The 16,323-nt window shown below is 35.2% G+C and overlaps 1 protein-coding gene across 1 annotated transcript in view; it reads left to right on the top strand.

The window, feature by feature from the left end:
- Nucleotides 1-10,661, top strand: part of LOC123682013 (sorting nexin-25) — a 42,000-nt gene extending 31,339 nt beyond the window's left edge. The window contains exons 12-13 of the mRNA XM_045620388.1: nucleotides 1,069-1,624; nucleotides 10,398-10,661. Coding sequence (XP_045476344.1) covers nucleotides 1,069-1,624; nucleotides 10,398-10,445 — 604 coding nt within the window. The 3' untranslated portion in view covers nucleotides 10,446-10,661. The remainder of the gene's footprint in view (nucleotides 1-1,068; nucleotides 1,625-10,397) is intronic.
- Nucleotides 10,662-16,323: the final 5,662 nt, after the last annotated feature.

The raw sequence follows: 16,323 nt of genomic DNA, 5'->3' as shown, positions 1-16,323 counted from the left end.
TGCTTACTCATAATAAGATTGTGATATATAAGGTTGTTACATATAATGGATATTCCTCCTGGGGGTATATATCCCCCTTATCCCCCCTAGGATACGCCACTGTATCTAAACTGAACTGAATTTCTAAAGTTGACAGAAACACAAATTTACTCTTTGCTGGGCTTCATCGAGAGTTGAGATTTTATTAGGGGCAATAAATACCAAACAGGCGGTTCTTCAAATTGAATGGGTGTGTCAGGTACAAATCTACCAAAAATTTTCGGGTAGCTCCATCTAGCGGAATTGCAGTTTCAGCGCAAAGTAGTCTACAACCTTAAGACCTTAGTCTTTATGCAAAATTAGGTGTAAAATCGTTTGTGGAATGCCTAATCAAGAAGATCGACAAACCTAAATTTTCGAACACACTACGAGCTACAGCAACAATATACTCAGTCGTTCCCGAACGACGCACATGATTTCGATTCTTCACATCACCAACTTGTCCCAAGAGCTTAAATTGTTTCACGACTGTCACTATTGCCGGCCGAGAAGCCGCTACACGATGACTCAAAAGTGCTTTAGCTTTGCGAATTGTCACCATTTTTGTAGTTAATTTCACTGCGTTGTTGAAGCGTTGATCCTTCAATTTTTAGTAATGTCGTAGTTATTACTTTTCAAATAGCAAATGATGACAGCGGGCTTTTCAAAATGAAACATTTTATTGGAAAACCCTATACTTGATACAATTATAAGTACATAATGTCTAGTTACTTTGTGTGACAATTCGCGGTACTTTTCTGAAAAAATATTTGGTATATACATATATGTATAAAAGACATATGTCGTTCTCTTATTGACGATATTGATCCGATACTTGTAACTACAAGCCTGTTTTCTTTATTGTTCATATACTAAAACTTACATAGTATATCTGCTACTAACTGATGTTTAGAGTAGACAGGTAGTCCCCTTTGGACAAATTTGAAGTGATGAAGTATACATATATACTATGTCAAAGCGTAGAAATATTTGAAAAAAATATTTGATATAACATTTTTATAAGTCATAATTTGCCATTGTTTATTCCAGTAACAACGAACAGAACAAAGATCGTGGCATATTTTTAAGGGAAAGTGATGAAGAAGACATATCTCAATGTTTGGAAACATTAGGTAGCACCGATACTGTGGACTTTGTGAAAACAAACGGTAACCAAAGAATTTACGACGAAACCAAAGACACGATCGCGGAGCCTCTTTATTCCTTGTTGAGTGAAATATTTGACATGAGGGGTGTCTTCAAATATCTGAGGAAAACCCTGATAGCATTCGTTCAAGTCAGTTATGGACGCAGCATTAACCGCCAAATCCGGGACACAATCGACTGGTGTCTATCAGAACAAATGTTGCATTACTACGTCACACTTATATTAAAAAACTTCTGGCCTGGTGGAACTCTGACAGGTCCGTTGCCGGTGAGAAGTGATGTGGAGATATTGGAAACGACGAAGAAAGCCAAAGAGTTGTTCATGAACAACATACCTGAATTACTAACTACTCTAGTTGGAAGCACAGCCGCTAAGAACGGAGCAAATAAAATATTTGTCGTTCTACAAGATAAGAATATGAACAAACAGCTTTTATATGTGAGTAAATTCTTCAGGGACACATAGTATATTGTGCAATAAGTGGGGAAAGTTCAACTTTTCTCACGAATGTGAAAGTTCGTGGCACGAATCTGAAAAGCGAGTGCCGCAAACATATGAGGGAAAAAAGGACATTCTCTACATTTTGCACACTATACTTTCTCTACATCTGCACAAACTCAAATAATGCAAGTATTTTTTTCTAAATTCCTACATTTTTCCTACCTTTCCTGGAACCAATCGAAATTTTGATTTAACTCCAGTCAGCTGATGCGAACATCGTGCTTCTCACTCCTATGATAGCTTCATTTATTCTCTCTCTCGCTATCTATATATCTATCTCTATACGCGCTATCTACATTTTATTAGATCAGATTATTGGATTCGAATAAGTGGATAGAGTTGTTTTCACTGTTTTAACTCCTGGTCTGGAGTGGAGCGTAGTTTTGTTGTTGAGACTGTTCATACATGAAATATTCATACAAATTACATTGTTATCCAGGAGACCGAGTGAGGCGAGTTGAATATTGCCAAGCGTTCCTCCAAAAAATTTCTTCGACTAGGATTTCACTTCAATCTCTCAGGATGTGTTAATTAATAGCCGTTATTGGGCAACGATTACGCTCGAGAGCTCTACCAAAAGCCTCTCCACTGCCCAAAAGTTACAGTTTGGTGTATAAACTCGTCTATTGGCATCATTGGGCAGTAAAATCTAATTGGTAATGTAACATTTGTGACGTGTCGACCTTGAGTAAGCCGGTCACAAGGCTAAATTCGGCTCGCGACTACACTCAGTGAAGATGGGAGTGAGTTCTTCAAAATTAGATGGAAGGTAATAATGGGCGCCAGGTAGAGATATGCCTGTCTTAAGAATAAATTGCGTACTCCTCTACCAGAGTAGCAGTAAAACAAATCACTCAAGTCAAACGTTTAATAAAATTAAAATTTATATTAAAACCGTTAATTCCTATTCAAATGACTGATTTACTATCAGTACACTAAATCGTTACTTCCAAAATTAAATCTCAGTACAATACTCATTAAAGCCAGTGCAAGCACCGGTTACCTGATACAAAATCAATATTGAAGGTTGACTGCAAATCTAACGGTGAGATCTCTATACGTAGAATATACCATCTACTCAAAGTACACCATATGCCAGCAATATACTATATACTCGAACTGTACTATCTATCAGAAAATACCATCCACCAGAAATTTACCAGAAAATAAGTACCATAACCTCAAACCATACCATATACCAGACTCCAGAACGTAACCAGGCACTAGGATTCTCAACCTTACTCAGGCACTAGGATTCTCAACCTTACTCAGGCACTAGGATTCTCAACGTTACCCAGGCACTAGGATTGCCAAAAATATCCAGGCACTAGGATTCTTAGACTCAACCCAGGCACTAGGACCCTAATAAAATACTATAAGATATTGTTCACAAAATAAAAAGGAATCTATACCTCTCAGTTCTTGTTCGAGGGAAAAGGATCTTCTTGATAATCTTCGTGTAAGTTCCACAGTTATTCGAACTAATCGGTGGGAAGCGAATCCTCTCAGATCTTCAGAGTAAAATTCAATACCAGAGATGGGCCTTGTGGAAGAAAATTTTATAATCACGTATAAAACGTATTTCCCAGAAATATTCACAATACCATAAGCCAAACAGGGAATTACCCAAATTGGAGAAATAATCGCCTCTAACAAGGATGATTCTAGATCATATATTCTTCAATCAGGCAAATTTTCTTTCCAAAAAAACTTCTCTCCAAAATTATCTCAAATCGCCGATAACCTCCATTTTGACAATCCATAACCACAGAATCTACCAGTTGTCAAACGAAACTTCCCACATAGAAGAAAAGTAATACAAGAAATCCAGAAACTATAAAATATTTCCCAACGGTAATGATATTCGACCTCACTTATCCGGAAATAACTGTTCCATAATAAATTGAAATTTAAATTAATACGGAATATTCCGAGCTGAATCAACAATCAAACTCCAGAGGGCGCAGTAACAACCGAAATCTAAATGGTGTAAAATATAACCGTTACAAATCCCCCCTTACTTTAAAAAAAATTTTACCAGAAGGTCAAATTTTTTTCTGCCAGTAACTTCAAAAAGCCTAATACGGTAAACCAAATAACGACAATACCTCAATGAATCCCAAAGAAAACGACACCAGCAAAACTCCAATACCGACACAACCAAAACCAGAATTGTCACACTTGAATTAACTTCAAAAGTCCAATCTCAGCAAATTGAAACGGAGATGGATATTATAGCATGTTGCTACCGTGGTTCTGACGATACAAAAGATGTTAAGCATATGTCAGCCACTAGATGGGGGTAGTGACCACCCTAGTAAATTTATGCTCTAGGCAAGGGTTAACCATCCTTTAACCCAAATATACAAAATATTGACAGCGCCAATAAATACAACGGAAATCGACACTACAGAAAAAATTTATAACAAGGTAGATTTGAAAACTAACGGAATATGAAAAATATCAATAATAACAACAAGACCGATCAACCACTGCAAGTCAGATAGAATAGACTTTTGGGCCCCACGTTGGGCGCCAATTTGTGACGTGTCGACCTTGAGTAAGCCGGTCACAAGGCTAAATTCGGCTCGCGACTACACTCAGTGAAGATGGGAGTGAGTTCTTCAAAATTAGATGGAAGGTAATAATGGGCGCCAGGTAGAGATATGCCTGTCTTAAGAATAAATTGCGTACTCCTCTACCAGAGTAGCAGTAAAACAAATCACTCAAGTCAAACGTTTAATAAAATTAAAATTTATATTAAAACCGTTAATTCCTATTCAAATGACTGATTTACTATCAGTACACTAAATCGTTACTTCCAAAATTAAATCTCAGTACAATACTCATTAAAGCCAGTGCAAGCACCGGTTACCTGATACAAAATCAATATTGAAGGTTGACTGCAAATCTAACGGTGAGATCTCTATACGTAGAATATACCATCTACTCAAAGTACACCATATGCCAGCAATATACTATATACTCGAACTGTACTATCTATCAGAAAATACCATCCACCAGAACTGCACCAGAAATTTACCAGAAAATAAGTACCATAACCTCAAACCATACCATATACCAGACTCCAGAACGTAACCAGGCACTAGGATTCTCAACCTTACTCAGGCACTAGGATTCTCAACGTTACCCAGGCACTAGGATTGCCAAAAATATCCAGGCACTAGGATTCTTAGACTCAACCCAGGCACTAGGACCCTAATAAAATACTATAAGATATTGTTCACAAAATAAAAAGGAATCTATACCTCTCAGTTCTTGTTCGAGGGAAAAGGATCTTCTTGATAATCTTCGTGTAAGTTCCACAGTTATTCGAACTAATCGGTGGGAAGCGAATCCTCTCAGATCTTCAGAGTAAAATTCAATACCAGAGATGGGCCTTGTGGAAGAAAATTTTATAATCACGTATAAAACGTATTTCCCAGAAATATTCACAATACCATAAGCCAAACAGGGAATTACCCAAATTGAAGAAATAATCGCCTCTAACAAGGATGATTCTAGATCATATATTCTTCAATCAGGCAAATTTTCTTTCCAAAAAAACTTCTCTCCAAAATTATCTCAAATCGCCGATAACCTCCATTTTGACAATCCATAACCACAGAATCTACCAGTTGTCAAACGAAACTTCCCACATAGAAGAAAAGTAATACAAGAAATCCAGAAACTATAAAATATTTCCCAACGGTAATGATATTCGACCTCACTTATCCGGAAATAACTGTTCCATAATAAATTGAAATTTAAATTAATACGGAATATTCCGAGCTGAATCAACAATCAAACTCCAGAGGGCGCAGTAACAACCGAAATCTAAATGGTGTAAAATATAACCGTTACACATTCTAGAGAATTTTTACGCCCAATAATCGCGGAATCTGGGAATCACATGATCCAGAATGCCCTCTCCTATTCTCCAAGGGATATTTTTACCTGACCAGGTCGGTTGGTCCAGTGGGTAGGACCACATACTCCTAAGCCGAAGATCAGGAGTTCGAAAAAAATTCTGGTTATAAGGGACCATCCAATCATTCGCTTGGATAAAAAATCAATAGTGCTGTTCCTGAATTTGTGATAGAAAACAGTAACAAAGCCTACACAACACACAACTGGTTCTCCTAACTAGTACAAGTTCTAAGCTACTGAAATATGATTTTCAGTAGCTTCAGTAGCATTCCCAACTCCTCTAGAAGGGAGTCGGGAACAGTGGCGGCCGCTCAGAGGAGGCAGAGGAGGCCGGGCCTCCCCAAATTTTACCGCATTATATTTCATTCTTAGTTCAAGTCCAACTATATTATGTTAACCTAAATCAATAGAATATTCAAATTTCTGGATACTTTTTACCCCAATATTATTTATACATTCTCCGCAACAGACTTCAAAACTGAGAAGATTGCGCACCGCTGCACCGTACTACAGGCATGCGATGCGCTAAAGAATACAGCAGACTCCAGACGCGGGTCGCGGAGACCCAATTCCTCTCTAGGCCCGGTCTCCGTTGACCGGGCATATATTCGTTTAACCCGAACGGCCCGAACATGATCCACGGCGATTAACGATGGGTCTATATCAGCTGTTTCTGTTTATTAGCGCCAGAATTAGGGAAAGATAAAGATAGGTCAGAACTTTTTATTCCTTTCGGCGTGTGCATTGTGGTTTCGTGTTAGGATTTTTCGGCAAAGTTTGTAGGTAAGGAAGGATATTGGCTGGCTATTCAGATATATTTTATCGAGAAAAATGGAAACGGAAACGTCGGAAACTAGAAATGAAAATGATAGTGTCAGTAGGGAACTCAGAGTTACTGAAGATATTGTAGATTTTATTTTGATTAAAAAGTTCAGCCAAATGCCTTACGATGGCAAAATTTTCATTACCAAAACTATATACTTATTCATTCTTGCACTTGGGTATGCATTTCGCTGGCTAAGTAGATACACTAGTGGTATACCTATTTTTTTTTGCTTGGCCTCCTCTGAATGAAAGCTCACGAGCCGCCACTGGTCGGGAATAAAAACATTCCACGGGCAGCTTCAGTAGCCCCGCGGTCCTCATATTCGATGTCCACTGATTAGTGTTTTGTCAATAGGTAGAGCTATCTCTTTGTTAGTGGTAAAGTTCAAGGGCGTAGGTAGATCTTTTTTTTTTTGGGGGGGGGGAGGTGGGTAATCGAAATCAAAATTTTTGAGGACAACATTTACTCTTTAATGTGAGAAATGTAATGTGTAATGTAAGAAAGGAAGGTTTGATAACGAAGTATGAACCAAAAATTACTCGAAATAATAGCAGTTTTTTTTATTACCGATTCGATTGTTCTTACCTTATACTGGATTATCCTTACCTTGTACAGGATTATCCTAAATTGTACGAAGAAAAAGGAGGGATTCCTTGAAAATTTTGAAGAAAAAATATACATGGACCAACAAACGCTTTGTTTTCGAGATAAAGGGTGTTTCTTTTAGTCGATTTTAAAGAATAGTAAAAAGATTATTGGTTCATTTCATGGAAAAATTTTCGTTCTCTTGCCAAAATAAAATCTCAAATAAATCTTCTAACATAAATATAAACTCTCAAATATAACAAATATAGAAAAATATATTAGGTAGTGAAAATTTCGAAAAACTCATTATAAAGTTGATTAATTGTTATGCTTTTGTTATGGTATTTCTTCTCTCCAAAATATTTTCTTTTCTCTTCCATTTGATCGAAATTTATATTATTAATTGAATTTTGTACATACTTTTTCAGTAGGAAATTTCCGATCATGGAACGAAGTGAATTTAAAATTGATTTCCTATTCGAACCACAACTTAGTTATACAAGTTTCTGTGAATTCTGAATTTAGTGCAATTTAATTCTACGAAGATTAATGGTGGATTTATGCACCAGTCCTAACAACTAAGACTAAACCTAATAACTTAGAACTAAGAATTGAACGCTAACAAATCAATGAGGGCGTTTATGCACGTTTCCCTAAGAACTAACACTAGCAGGCCAACTGTTAACTAAGAACTAAAAGGGCTCAGGTAAAATATAGAAGTGCGCGTACGCCGCATAGAATTTCAATATTAGCGAGTAGTTGAAGTTGGTCAACTTTCTAGTGCTAGTGTTAGTTCTTAGGTAAAGTGCATAAATGCCCTCATTTACTGCGTTCGGTATATGCCCACCGGTGCGGAGCGTGCGGTGTAAGGTGTAAACGGTTGATAGGTCACGTGACCACGGAGCAATAGGTGCGTACTTGATTTGCCGAACGATGACGGAGCTAACGGAGCTGATATCGAAGAATTTTTGAATGTGTTTTTTGAAAAGAAAAAAAGCAATTTCGTCGATTGAAATTATTGGAGACGGCCAGACTATATGTAATTTGTCTCCTAGTTATATCAGGATGTATTCTACATAATGTGTTCATCTTGAAAGAGTTGAAAGGAGATAATCCTCAGGATATTGTTGATGAACCACTTAATGAAAAAGTTGGAAATTTTGTAGACATCGAAAATATGTATCATCAATCAGGGAACCAATTAGAAGAGAGTAAAAGGAATTTTATAATCTATTCTTTGAACATGGATGAATGATTTCTTCGCTGAGATACAATTATGTTCTTCGTAAAATAAACCTTTATTTTTAATAATAATATTTGTTTCCTAAATGCCTTTAACATATATAAACATAAGAAAAACTCTAAATATATAAAGAGATTTTGCATAATAAGCTTATAATTCATGAATATTGTATTTCCAAAATACTCAGATTCGTGCATGATGTTCAAAGACAACCAATGCATGTACCTATTTTCAAACCAATCCTTAATTTCTAATTTTTAGGTTCAAAGCTTAATACGATCTACCGGATTTCAAAAGAAAATTCATATAATCAAAAAACGCTTCAATTGTAATATTTGTAATGCCCGGTTTAGTCTCCACTATAAAAATAAATTTATTTCTTATTGTGAAGCCTTCAATTTTCAATTGTATTGTCCTGAATATAAAACTTATTTGTGTTCAATTACTCCGTTCGGTATATGTCACACCGTTCGCACCATTCCCACCGTAAGCTCCCTAAGCGTTCGGCAAATCACACCTTTCGCCCCGTCTGCACTTTTCTGTGTTCGGTAAATGTCAACCGAATGAACCGGTGCTTAACCTTTCGCACCGCCTAGGTAGACGGAGAAAAGGGTGCGAACTGTGGACCATAGATTACAATAATATTAACATCAAAATGAAGAAAAGAAGTACGGCAAATTCTGTGGGATAGGAATTTTTTATTTCAAGAGGTTATATTGAACACAAATAAGTTTTATATTCAGGACAATACAAATGAAAATTGGAGGCTTCACAATAAGAAATAAATTTATTTTTATAGAGGAGACTAAACCGGGCATTACAAATATTACAATTGAAGCATTTTTTGATTATATGAATTTTCTTTTGAAATCCGGTAGATCGTATTAAGCTTTGAACCTAAAAATTAGAAATTAAGGATTGGTTTGAAAATAGGTATATGCATTGATTGTCTTTGAACATCATGCACGAATCTGAGAATTTTGGAAATACAATATTCATGAATTACAAGTTTATTATGCAAAATCTATTTATATTTTCAAAGTTTTTTCTTATGTTTGTATATGTTGAAGACATTTAGGAAACAAATTCAATATTCATAAATTATAAGCTTATTATGCAAAATCTCTTTATATATTTAGAGTTTTTCTTATGTTTGTATATGTTAAAGGCATTTAGGAAACAAATATTATTATTAAAAATAAAGGTTTATTTTACGAAGTACATAATTGTATCTCAGCGAAGAAATCATTCATCCATGTTCAAAGAATAGATTATAAAATTCCTTTTACTCTCTTCTAATTGGTTCTCTGATTGATGATACATATTTTCGATGTCTACAAAATTTCCAACTTTTTCATTAAGTGGTTCATCAACAATATCCTGAGGATTATCTCCTTTCAACTCTTTCAAGATGAACACATTATGTAGAATACATCCTGATATAACTAGGAGACAAATTAGATCTAGTCTGGCCGTCTCCAATAATTTCAATCGACGAAATTGCTTTTTTTCTTTTCACAAAACACATTCAAAAATTCTTCGATATCAGCTCCGTTAGCTCCGTCATCGTTCGGCAAATCAAGTACGCACCTATTGCTCCGTGGTCACGTGACCTATCAACCGTTTACACCTTACACCGCACGCTCCGCACTGGTGGGCATATACCGAACGCAGTAAATATAACCTCTTGAAATCAAAAATTCCTATCCCACAGAATTTGGCGTACTTCTTTTCTTCATTCTGATGTTAATATTATTGTAATCTATGGTTCGCACCCTTTTCTCCGTCTACCTATGCGGTGCGAAAAGTTAAGCACCGGTACATTCGGTTGGCATTTACCGAACGCAGAAAAGTGCGAAAGGTGTGATTTGCCGAACGCTTAGGTGGGAATGGTGCGAACGGTGTGACATACACCGAACGCAGTAATTGAGTTATTAGCGTTCAATTCTTAGTTCTTAGGTTAAGTCTTAGTTCTTAGGAACGGTGCATAAACCCACCATAAATCGAACTCTGCCCTCTGCCCTTTACCCAAGTCCATCGTTGCCAGTTTTCTCTCCTTCCAGGCTACCTACAAATACGGTTGTGCGGACACATATATTTTCTAATATTTTTTCTTTTATTTCCAGGAATTATTAGAATCGACCATTGATACAGTATTTCCAGAACTGAAATGATCAACACATATTGGAGATATTTCTTAGCTGAGTTTAATTGTGATTTATTTATATATATTCAGAGAATTCATTATTTTATCGGCTTATATATTAATTTGTTATAGACTGGAACAAAAAATATTTTGACAATATTTATGCCATGTATGTCAGATAAGAACTATATTTCTTGTACCTGAAGTAACTTCGTACACATTGTTGAATATAATTTAACCTTCACATTCTTGTTTTATTATTGCAATGAAAAAAGTCTTCAATAATGTTTTTTGAGATTATTTTCAAGAGTTTCTTCAGATTTCACTTCAAAGAAGAGTTGGATTTTCACGATCAGTACAGACCCTGAAATACTCAACACGAGCAGACGAATCACCAGAGGCATTAACTCCCAAGGAAGTAGAACTTTTTTTTGGGGAGGGGTAATCGAAAAAAAATTTCGTCAAGTACAGTACACATCAATTATTTTATCAACAATAGCTACTTATGAAACGTATATACACAACAGGAACATTTTAAAAACAACAACAACAAAATTTTTTCCATAGGAAAACATTGATTAATGAATTTTTGATCATAGTAAACAGGAAAAACATAAATATAACATGCTCATTTACTTGTAATATAGTCTGCCCTTTATGGTTTTCAATAATAAAAATAAGCGTGGAGGGTATTGAGAATTTTTTGACAACTGGCTACATAGACCCCTTTTACCACTCCCAGGCCAATTGTATAAGAAGTGAAGAGAAATCCTATGAGACAATAGAACACATGCCGCATAACGCAATTTCTATAGAAAAATTACATGAAATATTGAAGAATACACACAAATGAAAATTACCAGGCCCAGATGGAATCCACAACTTTTGGTTGAAGAAATGTTGGTGTATCCACGGCAGGCTACTAGTTGAAACCATAAATAGTGTTATAGAAAATACAACGGAAATGCCCACATTTTTAATAATAGGGATCACTTACCTCCTACCAAAGGATCTGCAAAACACAGCGGATCCATCAAAATACGCACCAATGGACTAGTTTTCATTTTTTTGTTAAGGATTAATTCTAAAATTTAAGTAAACTGAAACAAAAATGTGGAAGAATCATTGAAATATTTCTAGAAATGAAAAAGTGATGGGACTTTGAAGTTGCGCTTGGAAGAATAATTTCATAGTACGTGTAAGTGTCGTGACGTCACACACTAGACGACTGATATTCGCAGAGTGCTTACGAATTCATTGGTGTACAATCACTTGTGTCGTTCGTGTCGTGTTTTGTTCGTTACACGATGGCTGAAATAACTTACTATATACATACATATAAATTACTTTTTTCTCTTTTTACTTTTTACTCCTCACATAAATATGTTTTGCCATTGATAGACTTCAACAACCAGTACTCAACTACAAACTGTTTATGAAACGTTTTTTAAATAAATCATCGTTATAAGTTGAACCATGATGAAGCAAACTCAAAAGTAGATACTTGAAAAGTTTAACTCCTTTTATTTCTGCACTGACATAAGATGGATTTGAAGAAAAAAACTCCATCACTGCGAATATATCTATTTTAGGCAAATTGTCACTTTGTCCTTTCACGAAGCCTTCTTCTATTATGGTGACATAAAAACAAAACTCGAGTTAAAACTACACTGTACAACTACAAACGGCGCGAGAGCCTTGGCGCGGCTAAGTATTTAAACGTAATTTATTGTGTAGCGATCACAGGCAAGAGCCGTGACGTCACAGACCAAAGACGTTCCGCGCTAAAATACGTAAATTTAAATAATCTATTTCTCAGTCATTTATTGATGGATTTTCAAAATTTTTTCACTGATTTATTAATTTTGCTCTATATTTTAATTCTATCGTGTCAAATATAGTATTATCAACATCACTAAACTAGTCCATTACATTCCTACCAACAATATATAAAATCATCACATCTTGTTTAGCATTTTGTATCTACAAATATTGCGAGACAAATAGTATAATGACATCACAGCATAAAGGATGTTCCAAGAATGCACTAGGATAGAAGTAACTGCTGATAATAGATTCCATCATAAGCAATCAAGCCTCCAAAAAGCACAGAAATCTTTTTATGACATATTTTGACTACAAAAAGGCTTTCGACTCTATTCCACATGGCTGGCTGACAAAAATTTTGGAAATATACAAGATCGATTGGCTTACTATCCATTCTTTGTACTACGGTATGATGTTATACAAGGTGTCCCGGGATTTACTGTACATACTCTTACCAGAGGTAAAGTAGGACTAGACTTGCAGTTTTGACTGCAAAAAATTAATTTCTGCCTTTACTTAGAAAACTACAGGGAGAGTTTACATATTCATGGAAATAATGAACCAAACTTATCGGCGGAATTTATTGAAACTTGGGATGTAATTGACACATGCCGAGGTCGAGTCAAAGAGATATTACTCATTTCAATTTTTCACGACCAGAAAAATTATTTTTCATTCAAAGTGTTCAAATTGAGATTTTTCGAACTTTGTCCGATTTCAAAAATTCCTAAAAAATAATGTTAGATGTGACAACTTTCAGTGAAACCGCGTATTGAATCTGAATTGATGTACTTTTTTAATATATGAACTATGATTGGAAATTCAAAATACAAGTGATATTTTTAACCTTTCAGTTTAAATGAGGAAAAATTAGTACGGTCCTGGAATTTCGAAACAAATAATATGTATCTGACTCTACCTTGACATGTGTCAATTATACATCCCAAGTTTCAATAAATTCCGCCGATAACTTTGGTTCTGATGATGGTTTCATTATTTCCATGAATATGCAAACTCACCCTGTTGCTTTCTGAGGAAAGGCAAAATAGTTACTTATGCAACAAGTGCAAAAAGTGATTGTTTATTGCACTCGACGTGAAATTGTCCGACGAGGCCGTTGGGCCGAGTTGGACAACACATCGAGTGCAATAAACAATTTTTGCACGAGTTGCATACAACATTTTTTCTACGTTCATGCAAAAAGCAAAAAATGATTTATTGAGGTGCGGCAATAGGTGTAGGAAAATGAAAAGCGCAACTTGAATACTTTATTATTAATATCGATTTGCATTGAAACAGGAACTAATACGTTACGAACAATTTAACTCGAACTTTATTTTTACCCTCAATGTTGAAAGTGAATGAACAATTGGTGCAATTTTCAATATGAATATTTCGTAGTGAAGTACTTTTTAAATCCACTTATGTGCAATAAAAACTTTATTGCACTAGTGCAATAAAGAACTTCTTTTTCCGCTAAATATAGTTCAATAAAGTTTTGCTTTTTGCATGAATGTAGAAAAATTATTTTTTTGCAGTTGATCCTTACCTAATCTCACTATACCTATAGTAAGAGTATGTACCCGGGACCCCATGTATATATTGGGTGATTCAGTGCGATGGCCTATTAGATGTTTATGGAAAACTAATCATAATTTTGTACTGAAAATTTGCATGTTGGATTTGAGACAATCATCTTTCTCCGCAAAATATTTTGAGATCTCTACAACTTCCGGTTATACCGGAAACAGACTACTACTTCCTAACTTCAAATGGCACATCCAGTATATTATTGCTCCATTAGATATATTTCTCTATGAAAATTTCAGCAAATATATAGTATTATAAGACTGTTTGCGGTTTGGACCAAAAATACACATGGTATTTATCAGAAGATCATGAACTTGAACAACTAAAATTCATCTAAACTCAAGATTTTCAAATTAGAACTTATATTTTTTATTATTTCAGTCAATTCTACGTATAGAAAGAGGACGTTACCTAAACAAATAACCCTATACCTAAAATAAATACAAGAATTATCGAGGAACAACTTTGAAATGAGGAAAAACCGCAAATTCTAACTGTGGAGTAGTTTGTGTCTGTGTTTACACCGGTAGAAACTGAAATTCGATGTTACGATAACTAAATTTGAGATTTCATGAATTGTAATGAATTATTCGTTGTTGAAAATTTCATTGGTTTATTCAACAAACCGAACAGATAATTGATTACAATTCATGAAATCTGAAATTCACTTATCGAAATATAGAATTTTAGTTTCTTTCTGTTTTCCTAAAGACACAGATTACTCCACACAGAAATAACGGTTTTCCTCATTTAAAGTTTTTCCTCGATAACTCCTTAAATATTCATTTTAGATATAGGTTAGGTTAGGTTGCTTGAGTAACCTCTCCTCTTGTTGTACGTAGAATTGTGTGAAATGATTAAAAATATAGGTTCTAGTTTGAAAATCTCGAGTTTTGATGAATTTGAGTATTCATTATCTTCTGATAAACACCCTGTACGTTTTTTGTCCAAAACGCAAACAGTCTTATAATATTACGTATTTTCGAAAAAAATGTGAGTCCTCGTCGCCAAAATTTTTTTTCATAAAAGTCCCATTAACTCAGCCATACTCAACCTTTTTTCACCTCGGGCCGCATAATTGCTACTGTTCATTCTTGCGGGCTGCAGTAATTTACCTAGTTGTAAAACTAGCTTTAGCCCGAGCGGTTTTCATTTATCGCGCATAATCAAAACTTTTTTTTTAAATCGGTTACAAAGTAGCCTTAGTTCGTAAGCTCTACTAGTTCCTGTCTGTGAACCAAATTTTATCAAAATCGATTCAGTGGTTTATGCGTCAAAGCGTAACAGACAGGCAGATTACGTTTTTCGCATTTGTAATATTAGTAGGGTGCGAAAATAAAAATTTACAGGGTGTTAGGGAAACGCCCCCAACAACGAAAACAGGGGATACTATTGACGATTTTAAGAAAATTTGAATAATTTTTGCTATCGCAATTTTTTATTTTGGTAGGTACCATGATTTCTAAACTCTTTCATCAGCATAATTCACGCAATAATGCTAATAAGAGGTTTTAAAAATCATGGTACTGACCAGAAAAAAAATTACACAATAATTCGACAATTTAACTGTATAATCAGCTAAAAAAACGCACCCATGAATCCATAGAAACGAAAACTACAAGAGCAAAAAACTTGAGATAAGGCAATCTCGCTAAGAAGATTAGGTATAGTATGTACATAAAGAATCCATTGTTTATATTATGGGTATAGTGTTCTGTGTGTACGCAATAAGGGAGAAAACAAAGTAAATGAGTAAATATTGATACCGTTATTTTTGCGTTATTTCGAAACTTTATTTGTGATACTATTGTGAAAATTGTAATACTGTACTAGGCCGTTGCTCGGGCCGCATAAAAAGGGGCAAAGGGCCGTATGCGGCCCGCGGGCCGCAGGTTGAGTATCGCTGCATTAACTCATGAACCTTTTGAGTTTTCATCCAAGGTATGGCATATTACTGAAATTGTCATCAAAAAAGCTATTTAATTATGCAATAATAATATACTGGGTGTGCCATTTGAAATAAGGAAGTAATAGTCTGAATAACCAGGAGTTGTAGGGATCCGAAAATATTTTAGGGAGAAAGATCATCGTCTCAAACCCCAATATGCAAATTTTCAGCACAAAATTATGATTAATCTTCCATAAATGTCTAATAGGCCATCGCGGTGAATCACCCAGTATTTCAATTCTAAAGTTTCGTCCAGGATTCCGTGTGATCTCGTCATCAGAGCCATAGAAAATATATACACAATATCAGAAAAACAATCTAATATTTCAATGACAATCAATTCCACCACCGATATTCGAGATCCCACATTCCCTGAAAATTTCCTAGATTCTTCCATTCCAAAGGACGGACGAACAGAATTGAATTTGGCCAATTAGTCGAACCTGATCCTTTAAGGCTCCCGGCTCAAAATTTTGAAGACGAAATTATGTATGGAAACGAGCTCTCAGAAGGAATTCAATATTTTATGAACTCAATTACA

This window comes from Harmonia axyridis, chromosome 6, assembly GCF_914767665.1.
Source record: "Harmonia axyridis chromosome 6, icHarAxyr1.1, whole genome shotgun sequence".
Taxonomy (NCBI): Eukaryota; Metazoa; Arthropoda; class Insecta; order Coleoptera; family Coccinellidae; genus Harmonia; species Harmonia axyridis.
Note: the sequence above shows the minus strand (reverse complement) of the source record. Positions and strands in the feature narration are given on the sequence as shown.